The sequence below is a fragment of the Scophthalmus maximus genome, chromosome 3 (genome assembly GCF_022379125.1).
Source record: "Scophthalmus maximus strain ysfricsl-2021 chromosome 3, ASM2237912v1, whole genome shotgun sequence".
Lineage (NCBI taxonomy): Eukaryota > Metazoa > Chordata > Actinopteri > Pleuronectiformes > Scophthalmidae > Scophthalmus > Scophthalmus maximus.
In genome coordinates this window covers 21347232-21365917 of record NC_061517.1, presented here as the reverse complement: position 1 = coordinate 21365917, position 18686 = coordinate 21347232, and the positions used below count along the sequence as shown (strand labels likewise).

The 18686-nt window shown below is 43.1% G+C and overlaps 1 protein-coding gene across 3 annotated transcripts in view; it reads left to right on the top strand.

Moving 5' to 3' along the window:
* The window catches only part of arhgap4b (Rho GTPase activating protein 4b), a 31951-nt gene extending 14517 nt beyond the window's left edge, over positions 1-17434 (top strand). Inside the window, exons 5-24 of one of the 3 annotated variants that reach the window (XM_035644660.2) lie at positions 434-496; positions 611-784; positions 1140-1268; positions 1646-1867; positions 2740-2841; positions 2942-3130; positions 3423-3507; positions 4275-4302; positions 5188-5215; positions 5709-5769; positions 5938-6015; positions 7542-7670; positions 8292-8397; positions 8502-8729; positions 10021-10076; positions 10455-10626; positions 11471-11557; positions 11756-11863; positions 12817-12919; positions 14108-17434. In XM_035644660.2, the coding sequence (XP_035500553.1) occupies positions 434-496; positions 611-784; positions 1140-1268; positions 1646-1867; positions 2740-2841; positions 2942-3130; positions 3423-3507; positions 4275-4302; positions 5188-5215; positions 5709-5769; positions 5938-6015; positions 7542-7670; positions 8292-8397; positions 8502-8729; positions 10021-10076; positions 10455-10626; positions 11471-11557; positions 11756-11863; positions 12817-12919; positions 14108-14317 (2358 nt within the window). In that variant the 3' untranslated portion in view covers positions 14318-17434. Of the gene's footprint in view, positions 1-433; positions 497-610; positions 785-1139; positions 1269-1645; positions 1868-2739; positions 2842-2941; positions 3131-3422; positions 3508-4274; positions 4303-4587; positions 4685-5187; positions 5216-5708; positions 5770-5937; positions 6016-7541; positions 7671-8291; positions 8398-8501; positions 8730-10020; positions 10077-10454; positions 10627-11470; positions 11558-11755; positions 11864-12816; positions 12920-14107 lie in introns of all 3 variants that reach the window. The other 2 variants (XM_035644659.2, XM_035644661.2) reach the window with 2 other exon arrangements.
* Positions 17435-18686: the final 1252 nt, after the last annotated feature.

The following is an 18686-nucleotide window of genomic DNA, read 5'->3' as shown; positions in this document are numbered from 1 at the left end:
TTACCGGGAGCTGAGTTATCCAAAACAAAAAGGACCTGGTTAATACAAAATGGGACAAATATAAAGCAAAAGGTATTTATCTGCTACCGTTAGGCAGACACATGACAGCTCGTAGGGCCTTTGAGCCACGCTGCTGCTAAACTTTTGCTCATCCAGTTGTGCTAATAACTTATAATTTGGCAGACATGCACAATGCTGACGACTGTTCAAAAGGGATATGCCATTGTCAGGTGATTAGATTAACAAAATTATGGATTTCTTTCTCTTAAAGTGATGGATCTAAGCTAAGCTAATCGCCTGCAGGTAGGGTGAGGTAGCTTAGCATATGAAAAGTGAGAGCGGTATCAATCTTCTCACCAAAAGTTGTTTTTCCTTTAAACTTAGAAAAGCGTTGAATGTTTTTGGCTCACATTTACTTTCTTGAAAATTGAAGAGCAAAGAAGTTGGAATCCAGATGCAGGATGAGCTGCTGAAGGTCACCACTGAGCTCCAGACGGTGAGCGCTTGATTTCATTGCCCTGCATGCAACATACAAGATTGTGAATTAAAAATCGTGCGCTGACAATGCTAACTCAGCGTTTGTGCTATGTGACCCGTGCGCTGATTAAAGGCTGTGAAGACATACAACCAGTACCACACGGACTGCATGATAGCCGAGGGGAAGCTGAAGGAAGCCGAGCGGTTGGAGGAGAGACACACCGGCAAGTCGGCCGAGCTCGGCCTCGGCCAATCGGGAGGACAGAGGCGGAGTTCCGTCAAGAAGATGGAGAGATTAATGGAGAAGGTGCGGTGTGTGTGTGTGTGTTCGACAAAGAGAGAAGAGGTGACAGGAAGTTGTGAATTGGGTTCTCAACAGAATAACCAACCACTTCCTGTACTTGTTTTGTCTCAGTGTGTTCCTGTGTAAAGCCTCCTTCGTACAATTTTTATTTCATGAGATGTTTCATATTTTATGTTATGGTCGTGGGCACATGGTATCATAACGTGTTGTCTGTAATCAACACATGATTTTGTGTTCTTATGTGTGTTTTCTCCTCTGACTTGTTTGTGTGTGTGTGCATGTGCGTATGTGTGTGTGTGTGTGTGTGTGTGTGTGCGTGTGCGTGTGCGTGTGCGTGTGCGTGTGTGTGCATGTGTAGAGGCAAGGTCGAATGCAGGAGACCCAGCTGAAGTGTACCAAGGCTCGCAACGACTACCTTCTGAATCTAGCAGCAGCCAACGCAGCCATGAACAAGTACTACCTGCAGGACGTGAGCACTCTCATCGACGTAAGAAACATGCGGTTTGAGCTGTGTGTGTGTGTGTGTGTGTGTGTGTGTGTGTGTGTGTGTGTGTGTGTGTGTGTGTGCATGAAAACGATTCAGTAGTTCTGAGACACTCTTTTGTGTTGCTCTTTCCTGTTATTTTCTCAACAAAAGCTAAGATTTTACGGGAAGCCTCCTCTCTCCTACACTTCTTTCCTCCCACACCACATTATTATTTTTTGTAATTCTTTCCTCACCTTCTCCTGCCCCAACATTTGCCTGCACACCTTATCCCTTCCTGTTTTTTTTTTCTCTCTCTCTCTCTGTCCTCCCTTCCACCCCATTTCCTACTTTTCCTTCCTACCATCCTCTTCTTTCTCTCCCTCCTTCCCTCCCGGCAGTGCTGCGATCTCGGTTTCCATCTGTCTGTGGAGCGGGTGATGAGGTGCTACCTGGCCAGCAGGTGGCGCATCCAGAAGACAGAGGAGACGGGGCTGAAGCAGCTGGAGGCAGCTGTGACGTCCCTGGACCAGGGCGGCGACAGAGATGCGTTACTGCAGCAACACGACGCCGCCTTCTGCCTTCCGTTCCGATTCAACTACCACCCACATGAGGGAGACCAGGTGAAGTCACTGTACCTGTGGAAGTGGTGTATGGTTTCTGTGCCAGTAGCTTTGTGTTACATTCACAGGTAATGCATCCACTGTTTAGTCAAGCACACAAAAATGTGTTTGCCTAATGCACATGTGATCATTTCACAAGCTGGTGACCATTTTTTTAGCCTCTATGTCTTGGTTGTTTGTTTGATATGTGATAATTATCTTCTGACCTCATGCTGTGTTTGTGACTGTAGTACTTAAGTGATATTCAATTTCTTGAGAGTTTGCAGGAGGGTGTCTTTTATAGAACAGTTCCGAAACCAAAAACCAACATATAACAACACATTCCTTACAATATTATATGTAATAATATCACTTTTTTGTTGTTGTAATGGTGAGGACCTTTTGCCTGGGACATGTAGCTTTTGCATATTGTGCATACAGTATGTCAAGCCCCTTTTAATGGGGTTTTCACGAAGCTAATAGAATCATTCTAGCGTCAGTATTTCACCCGACATAAAAAGATTATCATCAGCTAGAAATGACAATCCTGGCACTGTTTGCTACAAGCTGCAATCTTGACTGTCTAAGAAGGCTTGGGTTTAGCAAACAGTCAAACATGTTTGCTTACAGTCATTCTTTTTGAGATTGAATGCAACCCCGTGGACATGTTTACTTTAGGTCAGTGGGTAAATGTTGGAGTGGACCTGACGCGCACTCAATTCTCTGCAACTATTAAATCTATGCTGCTTAATTTACAATGTCAGCGATAGGTTTATAACAACCTTGTTGCTTATTTTACATTAATGTTACAGTTTGCGTGAATTGCTCTTAATCTAATATGCATGCTTGAAGTCGACTTTAAATCCCACCCTGTGCCTCTTTGTGCGTCTTAGGTGTGTGAGGTTAGCGCGGAGAGCCAGGTGAGGTACGAGATGGAGACCAGATTCCAACAGCTTCAGTCTCGACTTGCCGCCGTTACCTTGGAAACAGAGGAGGTCAGCTAATTATTACCACTTAAATAGAAAAGTTGACACACTATCTAACAACTGATTTAACCGAATCACCAAATCAACATTTTTGCCTCCCCTTCCTCAGATCAGTAAAACACTTAAAGCCACGCTCACAGCCCTGCTGGACAGTATGTGCGACAGCGACTGTAACCCCTCCCCCGACGTTCCCAGCAGCCTATCACACGAGCCCCCCGGAGTAGGAAGCGCTGCCCCAAAGCTTACCCTTGCCAAGCGTCGAGCCAATCAGCAGGAGACAGAGACCTACTACTTTACAGTGAGTAAATGCTGGGGGCTGATCAGTTGGAAAAAAAATCAGCTGTATATCAAAACAACTATTGACCAATTAGAGCCGTCCATATCTGAAATGATGTGCATGATTAAGTTATTGGAATTCCATACTCTTTAACTGATTATAATAATTTATTATGCTTTTAGCAGTGGTGTAATGTTTCTGGGTTTCCTGGGGAGAATTTCAATACTCAAAATTATCTGTCAATTGTTATTGAATATATAATAATATATACAGTGTATGTACTCTTGCTTTTTCTTTTATTTTCTTTTTTTAGAAAGTGAAGGAGTTCCTCTCCAGCAGTTCTCTGACCTCCAAACTTCAAGCCAAACATGACCTTCTACACGATGCCATACAGAAAGGTAGTGTTACAGGACGGGTAAGGCTGTTTACATCTGCAAATGACGCCGCTGGTTTTGGCCACGCAGAGTTTGTTTGAATTGAATTTATTTAAGGATAGCCCTCTCAGATGCAGAATCTCAGTTTCCATGGGTTCCTATTACACAGATACAAAATTCATACAACAAAACAGGCAAGAGAAACTAAAATTACATAATACATTAAAGTGACAAATACAAACACATAAATACATCCACTACGCTCACCCTCTCCCACCCACACCCCCAATCCGCAAATGTAAATAATAATATTAACAATAAAGCATAATAATAATAATCATCATCATCATCATCGTGAATAAATGGAATGATCTGGGTGATAATAGTACAATTAAAAGCATGAACATGATGTTTTCTAATGAACAACATCATGAAGAATTAACATGAGCACTCCTATAACTTTGCCAGACTCACAATGCACAGTTAACAAAAATTGATCAAAATCAATACAGCTGAACCAGAGATTAAATCCCCCACACTCATTCTTCTTGCTTGCGAAAACCTGGCACCTACATTACCCACAATGCTAGAAGTGGCTGAGCCACTAGCCTCAAGCAGACTTGACACAGCTCCTTCTGGAGGCACAAGAGGCTTTTTTCACACAATCCGGCGTCCTCCCCAAGAGCTGTACACGGAGTTACATGTGCAAAATCTGTCCAACGTTGCCGCTCATTCTCTGCAGCACGGAGCCTTAACTTGCCCCACTTGTCTTTTTTGTCTCTCTCTTCCAGCTGAGGCGGTTGACAGTGACCCTTCCAGGTAAAAAAAAATGCATTCACACGGCCGAGAATAATGAGCGACTATGACCGAGAGAGCGGCGTAGAGACGTGGAGAGAGCCGAGAGGACGAGGGGAAGAGGACAGACACCAAATTTAAACCAAAATGTCATTTCGAGATTTCTTTTGTTTTTGGAGGGTGGAAATACTTACATTGTTACTGACTACTGACCGTAGCAATGGGCGGCATTAGCCACATCAGAAGATCCTGAGCATCAATATCCACACGTGAAATGGCATCATGCGTTTTATTCATTATATTTCACAGAATGCAATGTGCTCGGTCAGTGCGTGTTCGGAAGTCCAGACCTGTTTCCCAATTCTGCCACACACTCTTCACCACAGACATACTGTCCTACATACAGGTAACACTCGCGCACACGCTCACAAATGCAAATAATAATAATAATAACAATTGTAATGAAAGAGAAACGCCTTTGAAACAGACCTTTGCTGTAACCTCCTTTTTATTTGCTTGCACTGCACTGCACTGCGCTGCGCTGCTGCTCAGCCCTCCAAAAGACATGATTTAGAAAGAATCCCGCCACACTGATAAAAAAGAATGGGGGCACACATCCCCCAGTGTACCTCCAGCTGCCTTCGTGTGTACGGTCATGCTTATAGCTTATAGCTGGCTTTCTCTCCTTTCAGTCCATACCCTCCTTTTATCTCTTCCCCTCTTGCGAAGGGGATTAAAACTAAACTGGCCTCTTTGCTGCCTCCTCTCTCGACTCCTCCATCGAGTGTGGGTGTGCGCGTCTTGTGCTTATGTGCGCCTCTTCCCACTTGCCTCTACATCTCCATTCCCTCTCTTCTAATCTCTGCTTTTTTCCTCCGTCTCTACTCTGCTGCGCTTGGCTCGGTGCAGACGAAGGAGGAGAATGTCTCGGACACAGGTACTGAACCCCCCCCCCCCCCGTCTGTGGCTGCAGGCCACTGTGCCGCCCCCCAAAGTGACCAGGGTCATAGCAAGGAATATTTGGATATTTTGGGAACTCTGAGTAGTTCTATAATCACCTTCCATCATCATAATGTTACTGCCGCAGCAGTTATCAATGGTACAAGGTTACATTTGTTGTTGTTGTTGTTACATGTTCCTGTGCAACAATATAGCGGCACTGCCAGTGACACTGAGCATTTCACTTGCACCTTGTATAAATCTGGAAAAAAACAAAAAACAAACATTGATTTTTATTGCAGACTCTGCGGTGTTCCCCTGCTATGTTCACGCCTAGTCTTCAGTTTATTGGCTGTTTTCCTCACACACCATCTTCCTTCGCACACGTTACCTCCCCGGGGCTGTTTGCTACTGAATATCAACCATCGCTCTCCCTCTGTCACTAACACTCTCCTCTCCCCTCCTTTAATCGCGCTTTTCCTCTTCTCCAGAGCTCTGGGCAGCAGATTCCTGTGGTGGTTGAAAGCTGCATTCGTTTCATAAACCTTCACGGTGAGTCAGTATTTCACGATGTTGCCCTGAGCTGAGCTGAGAGAGCTTTGGACCCTGAGAAGGAGACATGTTTGTGTTTATGTGTGAGGCATCTCTGGACATTAAACATACGTTTGTGCGTGTGCGCACGCCTGTGTGTGTGTGCGTGTGTGCGTGTGTGCTTTTCAGGCCTCCACCATGAAGGAATATTCAGAGTTCCTGGGTCACAGAGGGAGGTCAACCTCATTAGAGATGCATTTGAGAGAGGTAAGTGATTTACCGTATTGCATGTAAGTGATAATTGATAATAATGTGTATAATATTGACTCCACTGCAGGTGTCCATAGACTTTATGTAATGATAATAAGCTGGATAAAAATTGACAGCATAATCAAGCAGCACAAAAAGGCGCAGATGTATAAACAACAATCACCTCCGCAGGGGCTACAGTGAACAATCACACACAAAACATAATGTTGCTATAGGCAACGCAGTAATATTTAATGCTCTCATCTCTATGATGACTTGGAACAAATAGTCATTTGTTGAACACACCATTCTTTACATCGCTGTGTGAGTCTTGAGCACCGCTGTGTCCTTCACAATCCACTCTAGTTCCAACTCTCTGGTCTCGCTGTTAAATATAACTTCATCATATGACCTTTGTTTTTACTCTGTAACAATTTTGACTTGAAATGTTGGGCGGCGTGATTTCAAAATAAAACGAGATAATAACATCTACTTTTATTATTTATGTGGCTTGAGAGTTACACATATCCACCCAATGAAAATGGTGTAAAACACAAAACTAACATCACATATATTGTAACCAATTACAGTGAGTAATACATTACTTAGAATGATTATCTGTTTTATCGTTCTAATTTTTCTCTCCTTGTGTTCCTTTGTCTTATTCTTGTTTTATCTACCTGTCTGGTGTTATTTCTTATTACAAGTTTAAAACATAGACTGTGTATAAAAATGGACGTAGTCTCCATGTCCGGAAAGTGAAGCAACGACGGCAGTGATTGAAACCTGTATTCTCTGGAATCACCAGCAGAGGGCGTCTTCACTGATAGCAAAATTAAGTCAGTTTCTATAGAAGTCTATTAGAAAATCACTGTACTTCTCACTTTATTTATAACGTCAGTAAACCATTTCCCGAGGAGATCATGGTCTCAATCTCTCGTTTCAAGTCTTCCTTTAATACGGCATGATCTTCATTTTGTAATTGATGGTCCCATTTGGAGTAAAATAGACGATAAAGCACCGTATACATTTGGGCGTGGATACATCGTGATTGGCGGCTACCCAAATGATCTTCCAAATATGGTTACTTCTGGTTCCAAAAAAAGCAAGATGGCGCTGATCAAAATACTAAACTCCAGGCTTCAAAACGGCAGCTCACCAACCTATGGGTGACATCATGTTGGGTTGCGCCTTGTTTAAACCGGCAGTTGTCAATTTGCTGCAGCCAAAACTGACACTAAGAAGGGTGAGAGTAAAAACAAAACACTCATGTTGCGGGTTGTAAAGCTGAGCTGTTGAATGGAGGTAGCCATTTTAGCTGCTGTTATTAAAGAAATATTGGCTATAGTCAGTTTTAAAAAAGGGAACAAGTAATATAAGATGATTATGTCTAAGATATCATGGGCTACAATAGTGATCCCAAGTATGTCCTGATCTGCTCCGGGCAGCCTAACTTTTGAAAAATGCATGTAACCATATGTCAACAAGCCGGTGTTGGCACACTGGTAAATCCATCGCACATGTCTGTTTTTAATTCCCTGTAGGAGATGATCCTCTGTCAGACAGTGAGTGTGACCTGGACTCCGTGGCTGGTGTATTGAAGCTTTACTTCAGGGGCCTCGAGCCTCCTCTCTTCCCTTACGACAGCTACTCCCAGCTGCTGGAGTGTGTCCGTAAGACCCCTTTTTGTAACTTCAGTAGCTGCATCTGTGTGCGTGTATTTCTGTCTTCAGATCCGGCTTTTCTTTTTCACTCGTTTTTTTGTGTCTTTTTTCAGTTTCGTAGCGTTTTACATTACAACATTTTGGTCTTCCAGGTGCCCAATTCTAGGTGCTTGCCTCGGTTGAGCTCACTCTCACCGGGCGCGGGTCGATTTGTTTGCGTTTGAATAAATCAGCTAATTCTAACATAGCTTTGTCCAACTTCAGGAGGAGCCTCACGCAGTGGCTGCACCGCTACTTCACTAATGAAGTAGCGGTGCAGCTACATAAAAAAAAGAAACCATGTACTGTTGATTCAAGGTGGTGTAACTTTTACCCCCTTATTCCTGGTGCATCTCACTGTCTTGTTTGCTCCCCGATATTATATCTTTCGCTGTTACAGTTATCCCTGTAGGCATATGCCCACCTCTGTTTTCCCATACCTGCCTGCAGGTTGTTTACTCCCCATAAATATCTAGATTTACAAATCAATCGAAACCAGCCCATCCCTCTCCTCTGGGGGGTACCTTGACACATCGTTTCTTTGAGACTGGTCACCTTGTTCTTTTTCTCTTTCCTCTCGATCATGATCAGAAATTGAGGGAGAGACGGAGAAAGCTGCCCAGGTTAAAGCGACCGTCTCCACCTTCCCGCGGCCTCTCCTCATCGTGATGCGTTACCTTTTCGCGTTCCTCAATCAGTAAGCTGCAACATGACATAGTGTGGGATATTCTTATACCTGAAATATCTGCTACGGTCATAAAAGTTTAACACAAGTAAATTGCGCGGCTGTTTTTTCCCCAGCGTGTCTCAGTACAGCGATGAGAACATGATGCAGCCCTACAACCTTGCCGTTTGCTTCGGCCCGAGCCTGCTGAGGGGGCTGGACTCTGATGACGCCGTTGCTAGGCAGCCACAGGTTAATGACCTCGTCAAAACCATGATCCTCCAACACGACGTCATCTTCCCCGGCCAATCAGAGTTGCCGGGCCCTGTCTACGAGAAGCACATGACCCTGGAGCAGGAGTACTGGTGAGAGACGAGATAAACGTCGCATTTGCCTTGATGAACTGCTGTTTGCAATTTTTGTCGCTGCAAATATGAGTCCGATAATGTGGACCCCCAAAACGACATCAGCAAATAATATAGAAAAAGGCAATATGAATATGAAAAGGTTGTTTTTCGGCTGCGGGTGTTGTCAGTGAATACTAGATTCACGTTACATTGTTTGGCGGGAAAGGTTCTTGTGGGTTAGGGTTAGGGTTAGGGTTAGGGGCTAGGCCTGTTGGTTTTCCATCTGGTTTCACTTGGGAAATGAGCTGTTGCAAATACATAACTCAATGAAATGAAGCTGATTAAGGTTGCTGAATACCAAGGTAGCATTTGGGCAAACCGAGCGCAAACCAACATGTAATTAAAAGCTTGAACATATCTCGTTGTTCTTGCTCTTCCCATTCTGCTAACAGTGTGAAAGCAGCAGAAGTTAAAGCATTTTTTAGCTGACAATATGCTTACAAGTTTAGCTAGTTTACGTTATTTTTAATTTCTTTCATCAACTGATTGTGGCTAGTAAGAAAAATTATTAAAAAAGGTTATTTTTTAAATATTATTGTGTCTACTACATTTAGTCAATTTAGCGTGAAAAGGTGTTAATGCATTAAATGGTTGAATTAATCCAGCTCAAAATATGTGATCAGACTTCCCTTGTTTATGTTTAAACAAAATATTATCTGTGCCCTGACTCATTTCTGTCCACGGACGACTTGCACTGCGTGAATGACTGAGCAATAGCCTCACATTGCTCCAGAGATTTGTTGATAATTAGAGCAGCTTCCTCTTAGCCCCCATTTTTGTGGCTTATCCTCTTGAAACAGAATTTCATGCAACACCAAAGGCATTTTCTGTGCAGCTTACAACGCTTTGTGCAACAACTGCCTAATACTTTTAAGCTGATTGCTCATTAAATTGAACGCAAACCCCCAGAATTATCGACAGTGTCCATGAAAACCCCTGACAACCCCAAGATCAGCTTTTGGGGAATTCAATTAAACTTACTGTTCTCTTCATGGACATCTATAATATAGATGTTCATGAATTATATTGGCTCTATATAATTCATTTTTTTGACATTTGACAGAGCATTATCAGTGATTTGGACCCTTGTTTCTGTGTACAACAATGAGATGTTAGGGTCATCTGAGAAATCTCGCAGCGGTCTTAAGTCCACTTTATAAGGCAAGACTGTAGCATGACAGTTGGTGTGTGTCAAACAGAAGAGGAACTGTACATGACCATCGACTTTCTTTTTTCTGCTTTTCTGCAGTGAACCAATCACAGAGGAGGGAGACGGAGAGACCGAGCCTCTGCCCAGTGAGGATGGTGAGCACATTCCATACTGTACACACACACACACACACACAAATATGTGGTCACGGGTCACATTTGGGACTTTTGCAGGACATTACCCTAACCTCAACCACTGACCCCAAATCACAGTTTTGCAATTGGGGACATGGCTGTGGTATCCAGTTGGGGTACCACAGCCATGTCACACAGAGACACACATGCAGATACACGTGAAACAGTGTCAAAAACTATACTTCACATAAACGCAGTACCAATACTTATTTAGATTATGAATTACCACTTTGAATCATGCGTACATGGATTATTAGGGGTAAATTAATAATAACAAAATGACAATTGTGTGTGTGTGTGTGTGTGTGTGTGTGTGTGTGTGTGTGTGTGTGTGTGCAGAGTGGGAAGCATTGGCTCTGTTTGACTACGTGGCGAGATCTCCAGCTGAGCTGTCATTCAAGCAAGGAGAGCTTCTCATCCTCCACAGCAAGGCCTCCTCCGATTGGTGGAGAGGCGAAGCGGGAGGGGTCAAGGGCCTAATCCCTCACAAGTACATCAGCGTGCCGGAAGGGTGAGTGAGGTTTCTGCTTTTACTGGGCATTCAGAAGAGTGTGAAGCCTAAATGATCTTCCCTGATGACTTTAAACAGATCCGGAAAACCTCCCTCCCAGTTTGACACGTAAATTGTGGGTCTTAGATGCCAGAGCTCGCTGTATTGGCTTCCCATTTATTATTTGAGCGCCAGACTGCTTGCATTTGTCACCCAGGATCTTTGTTTTGTCAAATTATGCACCTTGACACCCTGGTGTGACGTAAGGAGTAAGGATTTATTTGTAAGAACCACAGAGTCCAAAATTGTGATGAACAAAAGGCCAGAAATTGAATGTGTGTGTGTGTGTGTCAGCTAACTTTCTTTAGTGAAGTTAGATGAGAACATTGTTACCACTCTGTCTGTCGGCCATTAAATGTGACACTATAGCCAGGAGATGGTTATCTTTAGGATAAAGATTGGGAAGCACTGGTTGTCACAGCTCTAGGCCAGCAAGGGTTTGTAGGTGTTTAAGCTGTAAATATTACGTAATTCATATATACCAGTGTCCACAGTTAACTGTGGCCATAGTAATTATTGTTAAAGATAAAATACAAATCATATTTAAAAAAATAACTACATTTGAAATTACTTCAGCTTAACTGTTTTACAAGGTATACATGTATTGCCATCTACATGTAGAGCCTCTGCTCTGCATTGTGTCAGTTTTCGTTTATTTGTCCACCCACTATGCATTTGTGCCCCATTTTGTGAAGAAAAGATTCCCTATAAAAACACACACTTGATCTTCAACCTATATTTAAACTTGTACTGGTTACACTTTCTGTAATAAAATATATGCTGAGCATATCTCTCGCCTTCTCAGGTCAGAACGAGGGAAAAGAGAGGAAGGAGGAGGAGGCAGCACTGGAAACCTGGCAGTAGAAGATCCACAGACGGAGAACACAACTCGGTACGCACACACACACTGCGTATGAATGCTTTAATATCAAAAAAAAAATGCAGGCAATAGATGCAGACTGTAAAATTCACACAGACAGACAGTTACATGCTCTTCCACATTGCACCACATTGGATATTGCACAGAGGAAAAAATGCTGAAACACATGAATGCAACACAAACCTACATAGGGTCTGTGTATGCCGACAGGATGAGGGTGAACAGTGATAGTGCTTCGTTGCCTGGAAGACAGAGGGGGAGTGAGGGGAGCCCCAGTCGAAAGCCGCCAACCTCTCCCGCAACACGACACCTCCCAGTGTAAGACTGACATACGTGCACCTCATTCACAATGCATGGACTGTGTGGCATGAAAATAACCCATGATTGATTCACCACTCAAATCCGAAGAGATTTATGTCTTTTTGAGAGAAAGGGGGTTAATATGAGGTCTACATAGGCTACAATTCAACCCACGTGACTCTGGTGTGCCCAGCAGAGCCAGTAAAGAAACCAAATGGGATGCTGTCAGGGCAAACGACGAAATGGAAGAGAGAAAGTGAACGAGCAAGAAACCGGAGAAGAGTGAAAATTGGAACGTTTTTTACCACAGACTGTATATGAAAATGGACGTAGTAGAATTAAGCCAATGTTGAAGTGCCTGAAGCCTGTAATCTCTGGAACCACAAGCAGAGGGCGACTCTACGGGTTGCAGAAAGAAGTCAGTTCAAATAGAAGTCTATGAGAAAATGACTCTACTTTTCGATTGATTTATAACATCCGTAAACATTTTCCCTGAACAGTTTATGGTCTCAATCGCTAGTTTCAAGTCTCCTTCAATACAGCACGATGTTCATTTTTCTAAAACGTGGTCTCATGTAGAGTAAAAATTGATGATATGCTTTGGGGCGTGGACACAGCGTGACTGACAGCTGGTCCGTCCAATTGGTGCATGGTTACAGGTGTAGACGTGCAGTGTACGAGCTCTCAGTCAGACCTAACCCCAATTCTACTTGTGGTTGCAAAAACCCCCCCAACATGGCGCTGGTCAAAACGCGAAGCTTGAGGCTTCAAAACAGCAGTTCACAAACAAACGGGTGACGTCTCTGTGGGTTGTCACTTTTGTTTTACTCATTGGCAACAGCTAAAAGAGGCGAAGGGACGCTGGACGCTCTGCTCTCATCGCCGTTGACATGGGCATCCAGCTATACCGTTCACTTTGATGAACATGTTGAGTCTGTTTCGCGTCCTTTACCTTTCTGAATGTCTATCAGGTCTCAGGAGAGAAGACACACTTTGGACACTGTGAGACAGGGCGGCCTCAGACCACTAGACCGACCGCCGTTTGTCCAGGCAGAGAGAACACCAGTTGACAAGGTTAGTAGATCATCCCATTAAATCATTTATGGCAGACCTTCTGGTGGACATATTGCAACTGCGAGTCCTTAGATTAAATTACATTGCGTGATTCAGTTTTAACGGCATTTCTTTAGCAATCAATCTTGGCTGTGTTCTGACAAGCAGGTTTACTATGTTTTCCGACAGCATCACTGAATTAGAGACAGAAACATAGAATGTTTTGTGTCTAAAGGTAAGAATTTGACAAGTCAATTTGGCTCTGCATCATGGTGAAACTGTTTATTTAATATCTGAAAGATTAAAGCGCTCATTTGAGAACACACCCGGACATCGGTCCAGATTTGCCCATCACCTTCCCCACGATTGCTTCAAATGTGACAGTGCCCTCCTGTCACAGTGCATGAATCATACGGGAGCGCTTATGAGAAATGTCATTATAATCTGTCCAAAGTCACCTTGTTGTCAGTCCCATCAGTACCCCTCTGTATGAGCTCTATAGTCCATGAAGCTCCTTGTGCAGTTGAGAAACTCTGTATTGTATGCGTTTCATTCGGTTAGTTTTGGCACTACAGAACTTTACGTGACATACCCACGTCCTGTTGTAATCACCTACGTGGTCTGCGTTTCCCTATACTTGACTTTGATTGGTCTTATTGGCGGGTAGCTCAGTAGCTAGCTGCCTCAACTTCCTGTAATTGCTCCGAAAGTCCAAACCTTGCCAAAAACTGTTTTCACACTGCTAACAAACAATGGTTCCGTTTGATCCGGAGCGAGACCGCCTCTTTTGCTCGGATCGAATTCTGGTCCACTGGTCAGGGCCGTGGGCCGAGGGACGTTTCACGCCTGCAATTTTTGTCAGAAAGTCAGAAGGTCTGGACCAAACAGGGTACTGTAGGTGTGAAAGCGCCCTGTCGGTTAGGGAATGAGCAGGGGAACGTAGTGGAGCATTTAGCAACTAAAAGGACAGATATTTGTGTGGAGACCAAAAACTGAACCAAAAGTAGAGTGAATATAGGACTGTTGCTGTGTAACTACAGGGTGTGTAATAGGCAGCTGCTCGTGATATTGTATCATAACATTGACAGTATATACAGTAATTGTAGGAGGTGTCGTAAAGGACAGGCTTTACTGAACATGGGTCACTGAGGCCACATTTTCATCATCTTGCATGTCTCGTGTTTACCTCTCCCCCTCTTGCTCCTTCAGGAGGTGATCAGCCGTCAGATGAACTCCGTGTTCAAGGAGCTCCTGTCACGCCAGCCTCCTCTCCAGCCACCCGCCCTCGCCGCCCCTGCAGCCCCTGCTCCCTCTTCCTCCTCCTCCTCCTCCTCTTCCCCCCATCCTCAAGCTGCCCCCGCCGCCAAAAAAGTTGGATTCGGCCTCAGAGGACGGGCGCTTTTCAGACCGGTGGACTGACAGAGAAGAGAGGATGACAGGAATCGTTGATTTATTGTTTAAAGATGATGATGGTGTTTACACTGATGACGATGATGCATTCAGTGAAGATCCTGATTTATTTTTTTGACACGTGTACAATATTTGCGTCTTTGTCATCTCATAGTGCCACTAGTCTTGGTGCCGTGTTACTGTACGTCCTGTGTGTCTGTTTTCCGGCTGGTTTCGCTCTTCTTTGGTCCTGGTCTGGTTTTGTTCACCAGGCTTTCGCAAGTTTTGGAGAATCAGGGATGTGACATCGCCAGTGATATCACCAGACTGACTTTAACAAGTGGTTGCCATGATACATCAGAATCAACAAAAGACTTAAGCTGCCCCCTAGTGGCAGGTCTGAGATCAGCTCTCGCTATAATGTTTGCTCTACTTTGAATAACAAAACTGATCTGGGGCCTGTGTCTAGGAGTGCCTTCACATCTTATTCTTAACTCATTCTTCTAAATCTTCACATTTATTTCACTTCAAATACCTGTAAGTTTAAACTCTGCATATTCTATTCACAAAATCTGATCCAGAAAGATGATACCTAAAGTGTTTAATATTAAATAGATAAGACAATATGAAATGAATGATATGATATTCAATTTTGTTAAAAAATGTATAAATTGATCGAAAATTATTATTATTTAACTCGGTTATTTCATCGTTAATTTACATAACAATTTTATTGAATATCATTTTTCTGTATGTTTGTGTTTCAAAATCTCCTTTTTTCAAAAGTCTTTTTTTACACAATGACATTTTATTCCATGTCAACTTTTTTCATGTCACTCTCCATAACAGGGGTGTTGTCACTGCTCTGTTAATCTCTCAGTCAATCGCATCCCCTGCCTCTTAATCTAGCATGCTCCTCTACTGCTACTTCCAAATGTACTGAGCACTTGTTAGCTATGTAACAATGCCAATGTTATAAATAGCATGCAGTGGTCAACTTGCAGAGAAAGCACTCAGCACTTCGCTGACAAGTGTGTGGATGAAATACTAGAGGCAATAGATCAGCGCACAAATGAATTCCTATCTTGTATCAAGGTAGATTTGAAGTCAGAGGAATCTGATGAGATGAAGGAGGAGTTGGCGGCCACGCTCACATGGTCCAATCGCACCAGTCTGACCTCTACTCCAGATGGTCACCTCAGTGTATTTTGGTAGTAAGTTGCCTTGCTTGATGGAAACATTGACCACCAGGATCATCTGCCCGCTGTCTGCTCTTTCTCTCTTGCAATCAAGGCCGTAACCAATATGGACCAAGCAGCGAAAAATGTTCCGAAGAGAATAAGGCACTATCTAAAGGGGGAATTATGCCACAGCAACTGGATCTGACCCATCACTTTAGTGCCACAGTGATAGGTCCCCTCTAACAGAGCATTTCCTAAAGTACATGCTAGTCCATAGACCTATCATTGTAATCCACAGTGCCCATTGGATTTTATGGATGAGAGTCTACTCCCAAATCCAGAATTACTTGGTCATCCCAGCAGCACAATTTGGATTGGTGGTCTTCAGGTCGGATGAGATCTCCTTTGAACTCACTGCTGAGCAGAAGGGATAGGTGTCCTGGCCCTGTTCTGTCCAATTCCTGGATTTGGCCCAGTTGGCGTACTTGGAGGCCGGCAAGTTCCCTGCCCCGTTTGAGATCGTCCAGCCAAGTAACAGTGGTCTGATGGTGAGCGCTTACCTCCAAAACCAGCCTCTAGGGTGACTGCGCAGACTGTAGGAAGAGGTGGTCCATCGAAGGCATCCGCCACAGGGCCCAGGAAAATGGGGATGGCAGCAAATGACCAGCAAATAGGCTCAGGGTAAAATTAGGGAAATGGCAGTACGACATCGGTGACATGGGGAGGACAGCCCAGCCCCACGGTTCACCCTAACAGGCTTACAAATGCGGACGCTGCATGGCAGAAGGAGTTTCCTGTGTCTTTGTACTGATTTGCTTACTGCAACAGCTACTTGGTTGATTACATTGTGCTTGTTGTTGCTGTGGCTAACAGGGGCTAACTGGCTAAATCTGGTAGCAGTGAGTTAATCTTGCTAGTTGTAGAAGAGATCAGGGGGCATGTGATTGGCTGAAAGGTGAGGTCATGATGACACCATCAGTATGGTGGAAAATGGCAGGAAGTGTTAGTTGGAAAAATACATGTATACCATAAAAACAGATTTTTTTTAAAGGGTATTGAAATTACTAATTTACTTCACATAACTAATGTGAAATGAAAAAAAAAGATGGCATCACATTTCACATGAGCCCAATTTCAATAACTCCTTAAATTGTTTGGCAAGTAATTGTTCCATATTATGAAGTTTTTCAAGTGCTTATTTATTTCATAATTATCTATTTATGTATTTAATACTGAACACTGTGGGACACTATAGATGCTAGCTGGTAAAACTAAGCAGTGAGGTCAGTAATAGCAGCATGTAGTGTTAGCAGACACACACACACACACACACACACACACATACACATGAAACACAGATTCCCCTTCAAATGTGATACATGGCCTGATGCACAGGCCAAATCTCAGGGCTTTTGCAGAGTTAGAGACGGGCTAACTCAGGTTTGGCTTTGAAGGAATAAGTCAGAGTTTTTTCACTTAGGGCTTTGGTTGACTTTTGCAACTGGAAACTGTGCCCTAGCCTCAAGAGCCAAAATGGCCCCCATTTCAAAGAGGGTTAAATTGTTGGTCTAAACTGTGAACGCAATGGAGTCATTTTGGAGCCATGATCAAAACTCTTGTTTCATTCATCTACACATTTTGGCCCCCCCGACTATATACATTATCTAGCACTATTTACAGGTCCCATTCAAATGTATGTTTTAGGATTTTTGTAGTGAGGTGTACAATTTTGTTGACTCCAAAAGCATTTGAAATGTTTATACCTATGGCATCTCTCCTCTGTCGTGCTTCAGTATCGAAAACATAGAGGTAGAATCAGTTTTTATAATATTGATTCTGCTTCCGTGACTAAAACACCCTGATATCCTGGATCACTGTCTGATGATGTCACAAAATTTACTGTGTCAAATTGTATGTGTGGTAAAAAAAAAAAAAATGAATACAATAAAGGTGATTAAGTGATGAAGAGTTTTTTTCGAGGGGTTTTAAGTCTATTGAAACTGAAAAAAATGAATGCAATATTTAGTCATGACTAAGCTGTCAACACTGAAATAGGTCTTTACTGGTAGAAAGAGCACGATCAAACTGACAATCAAATTCACTCACTCGTGGAGTGCTGCTCCATCTGGAGGCAAAGTCGGAGCTTCTTCAGTTAAAATTGAATCCAAACCAAGTCAGTCTTGAGAGTTGCCGCTGCTAAACTGGATTCAATAATCAGTCTGTTTTCAGTTTTTCGAGCACAAATGTGATTTAAAATAAAGTAATCACATTTTTCGGCTTAAGCTTGTCATTATGATGTGAAAACTGATTGCACCATGTTATTCTCTTGGAAAATGACGACTCGATTTTTACCCATTGCGCAACCAAAACAAGGATGTGAATTGCGTTCTCTTGGTAGCTATCCCCTAGTGATGGAAATGGCAGACGGCGGAACAGCCAAATACACAAGGCATCTCTACAAAAACAGAAGCAGTCAAAGAAGGAGAGTGATAGAAAAAATAGATTACACGAGAGTGAACCTCTGATGGATATTCACTCCATGGAGTTGCGAGGCTTCAGAAATGACAGTTTTACGTCTTTCTACTTCAGTGAACTTACTTATTTATTCTACTCCATTATCTCCAAAGTGGTGTTGACAACTTCCTCATGGAGCTCTGAGTAAGTGTGCCCGTGTCCTTACCGGCTTCTAGCTACTGCAGCATCTTTACAAGTGACCAAACAGTAATACAACCTGGAACCACTAGGCGCACGAACGTTGTCTGTCCCCCCTTGCCCAGCCTGTGCCATTTACTAATTTCCTGATCTAAATGAAGGTTATCAAGGTCCAAGTTTTCTGTTGCAGCGTCAAACAAAAGTTGTCGAGTCATCACGTTTAAGTTTATAACGCTCAATGATTCACGACCCAGAAGCCAAGGGGCTCTAATGGGTAAGATTGGATATATTGTCTGACTTTTCTCTAGTCTTTGGTTCCATGTCACAAAATAAAGGAAAGTTTTCTTTGTCCATTCTTCTATTATCTCTTCAAATGAAACAATCTAAGACGGGAACTGCTCAAAATGTGCAATGTTATAAGTGATGAGACCAAGAGGACATGAGTCTATGTAGCTTTGTTGTAAAGGGTCATTGCCCAAAACGGTGGTTGAGGAAAGATTAAGCTTAAACAGTTTTATTCATTCAAGGAATGCATTTGGTTAAGACCTTGTGGCGAGTATTGCTTT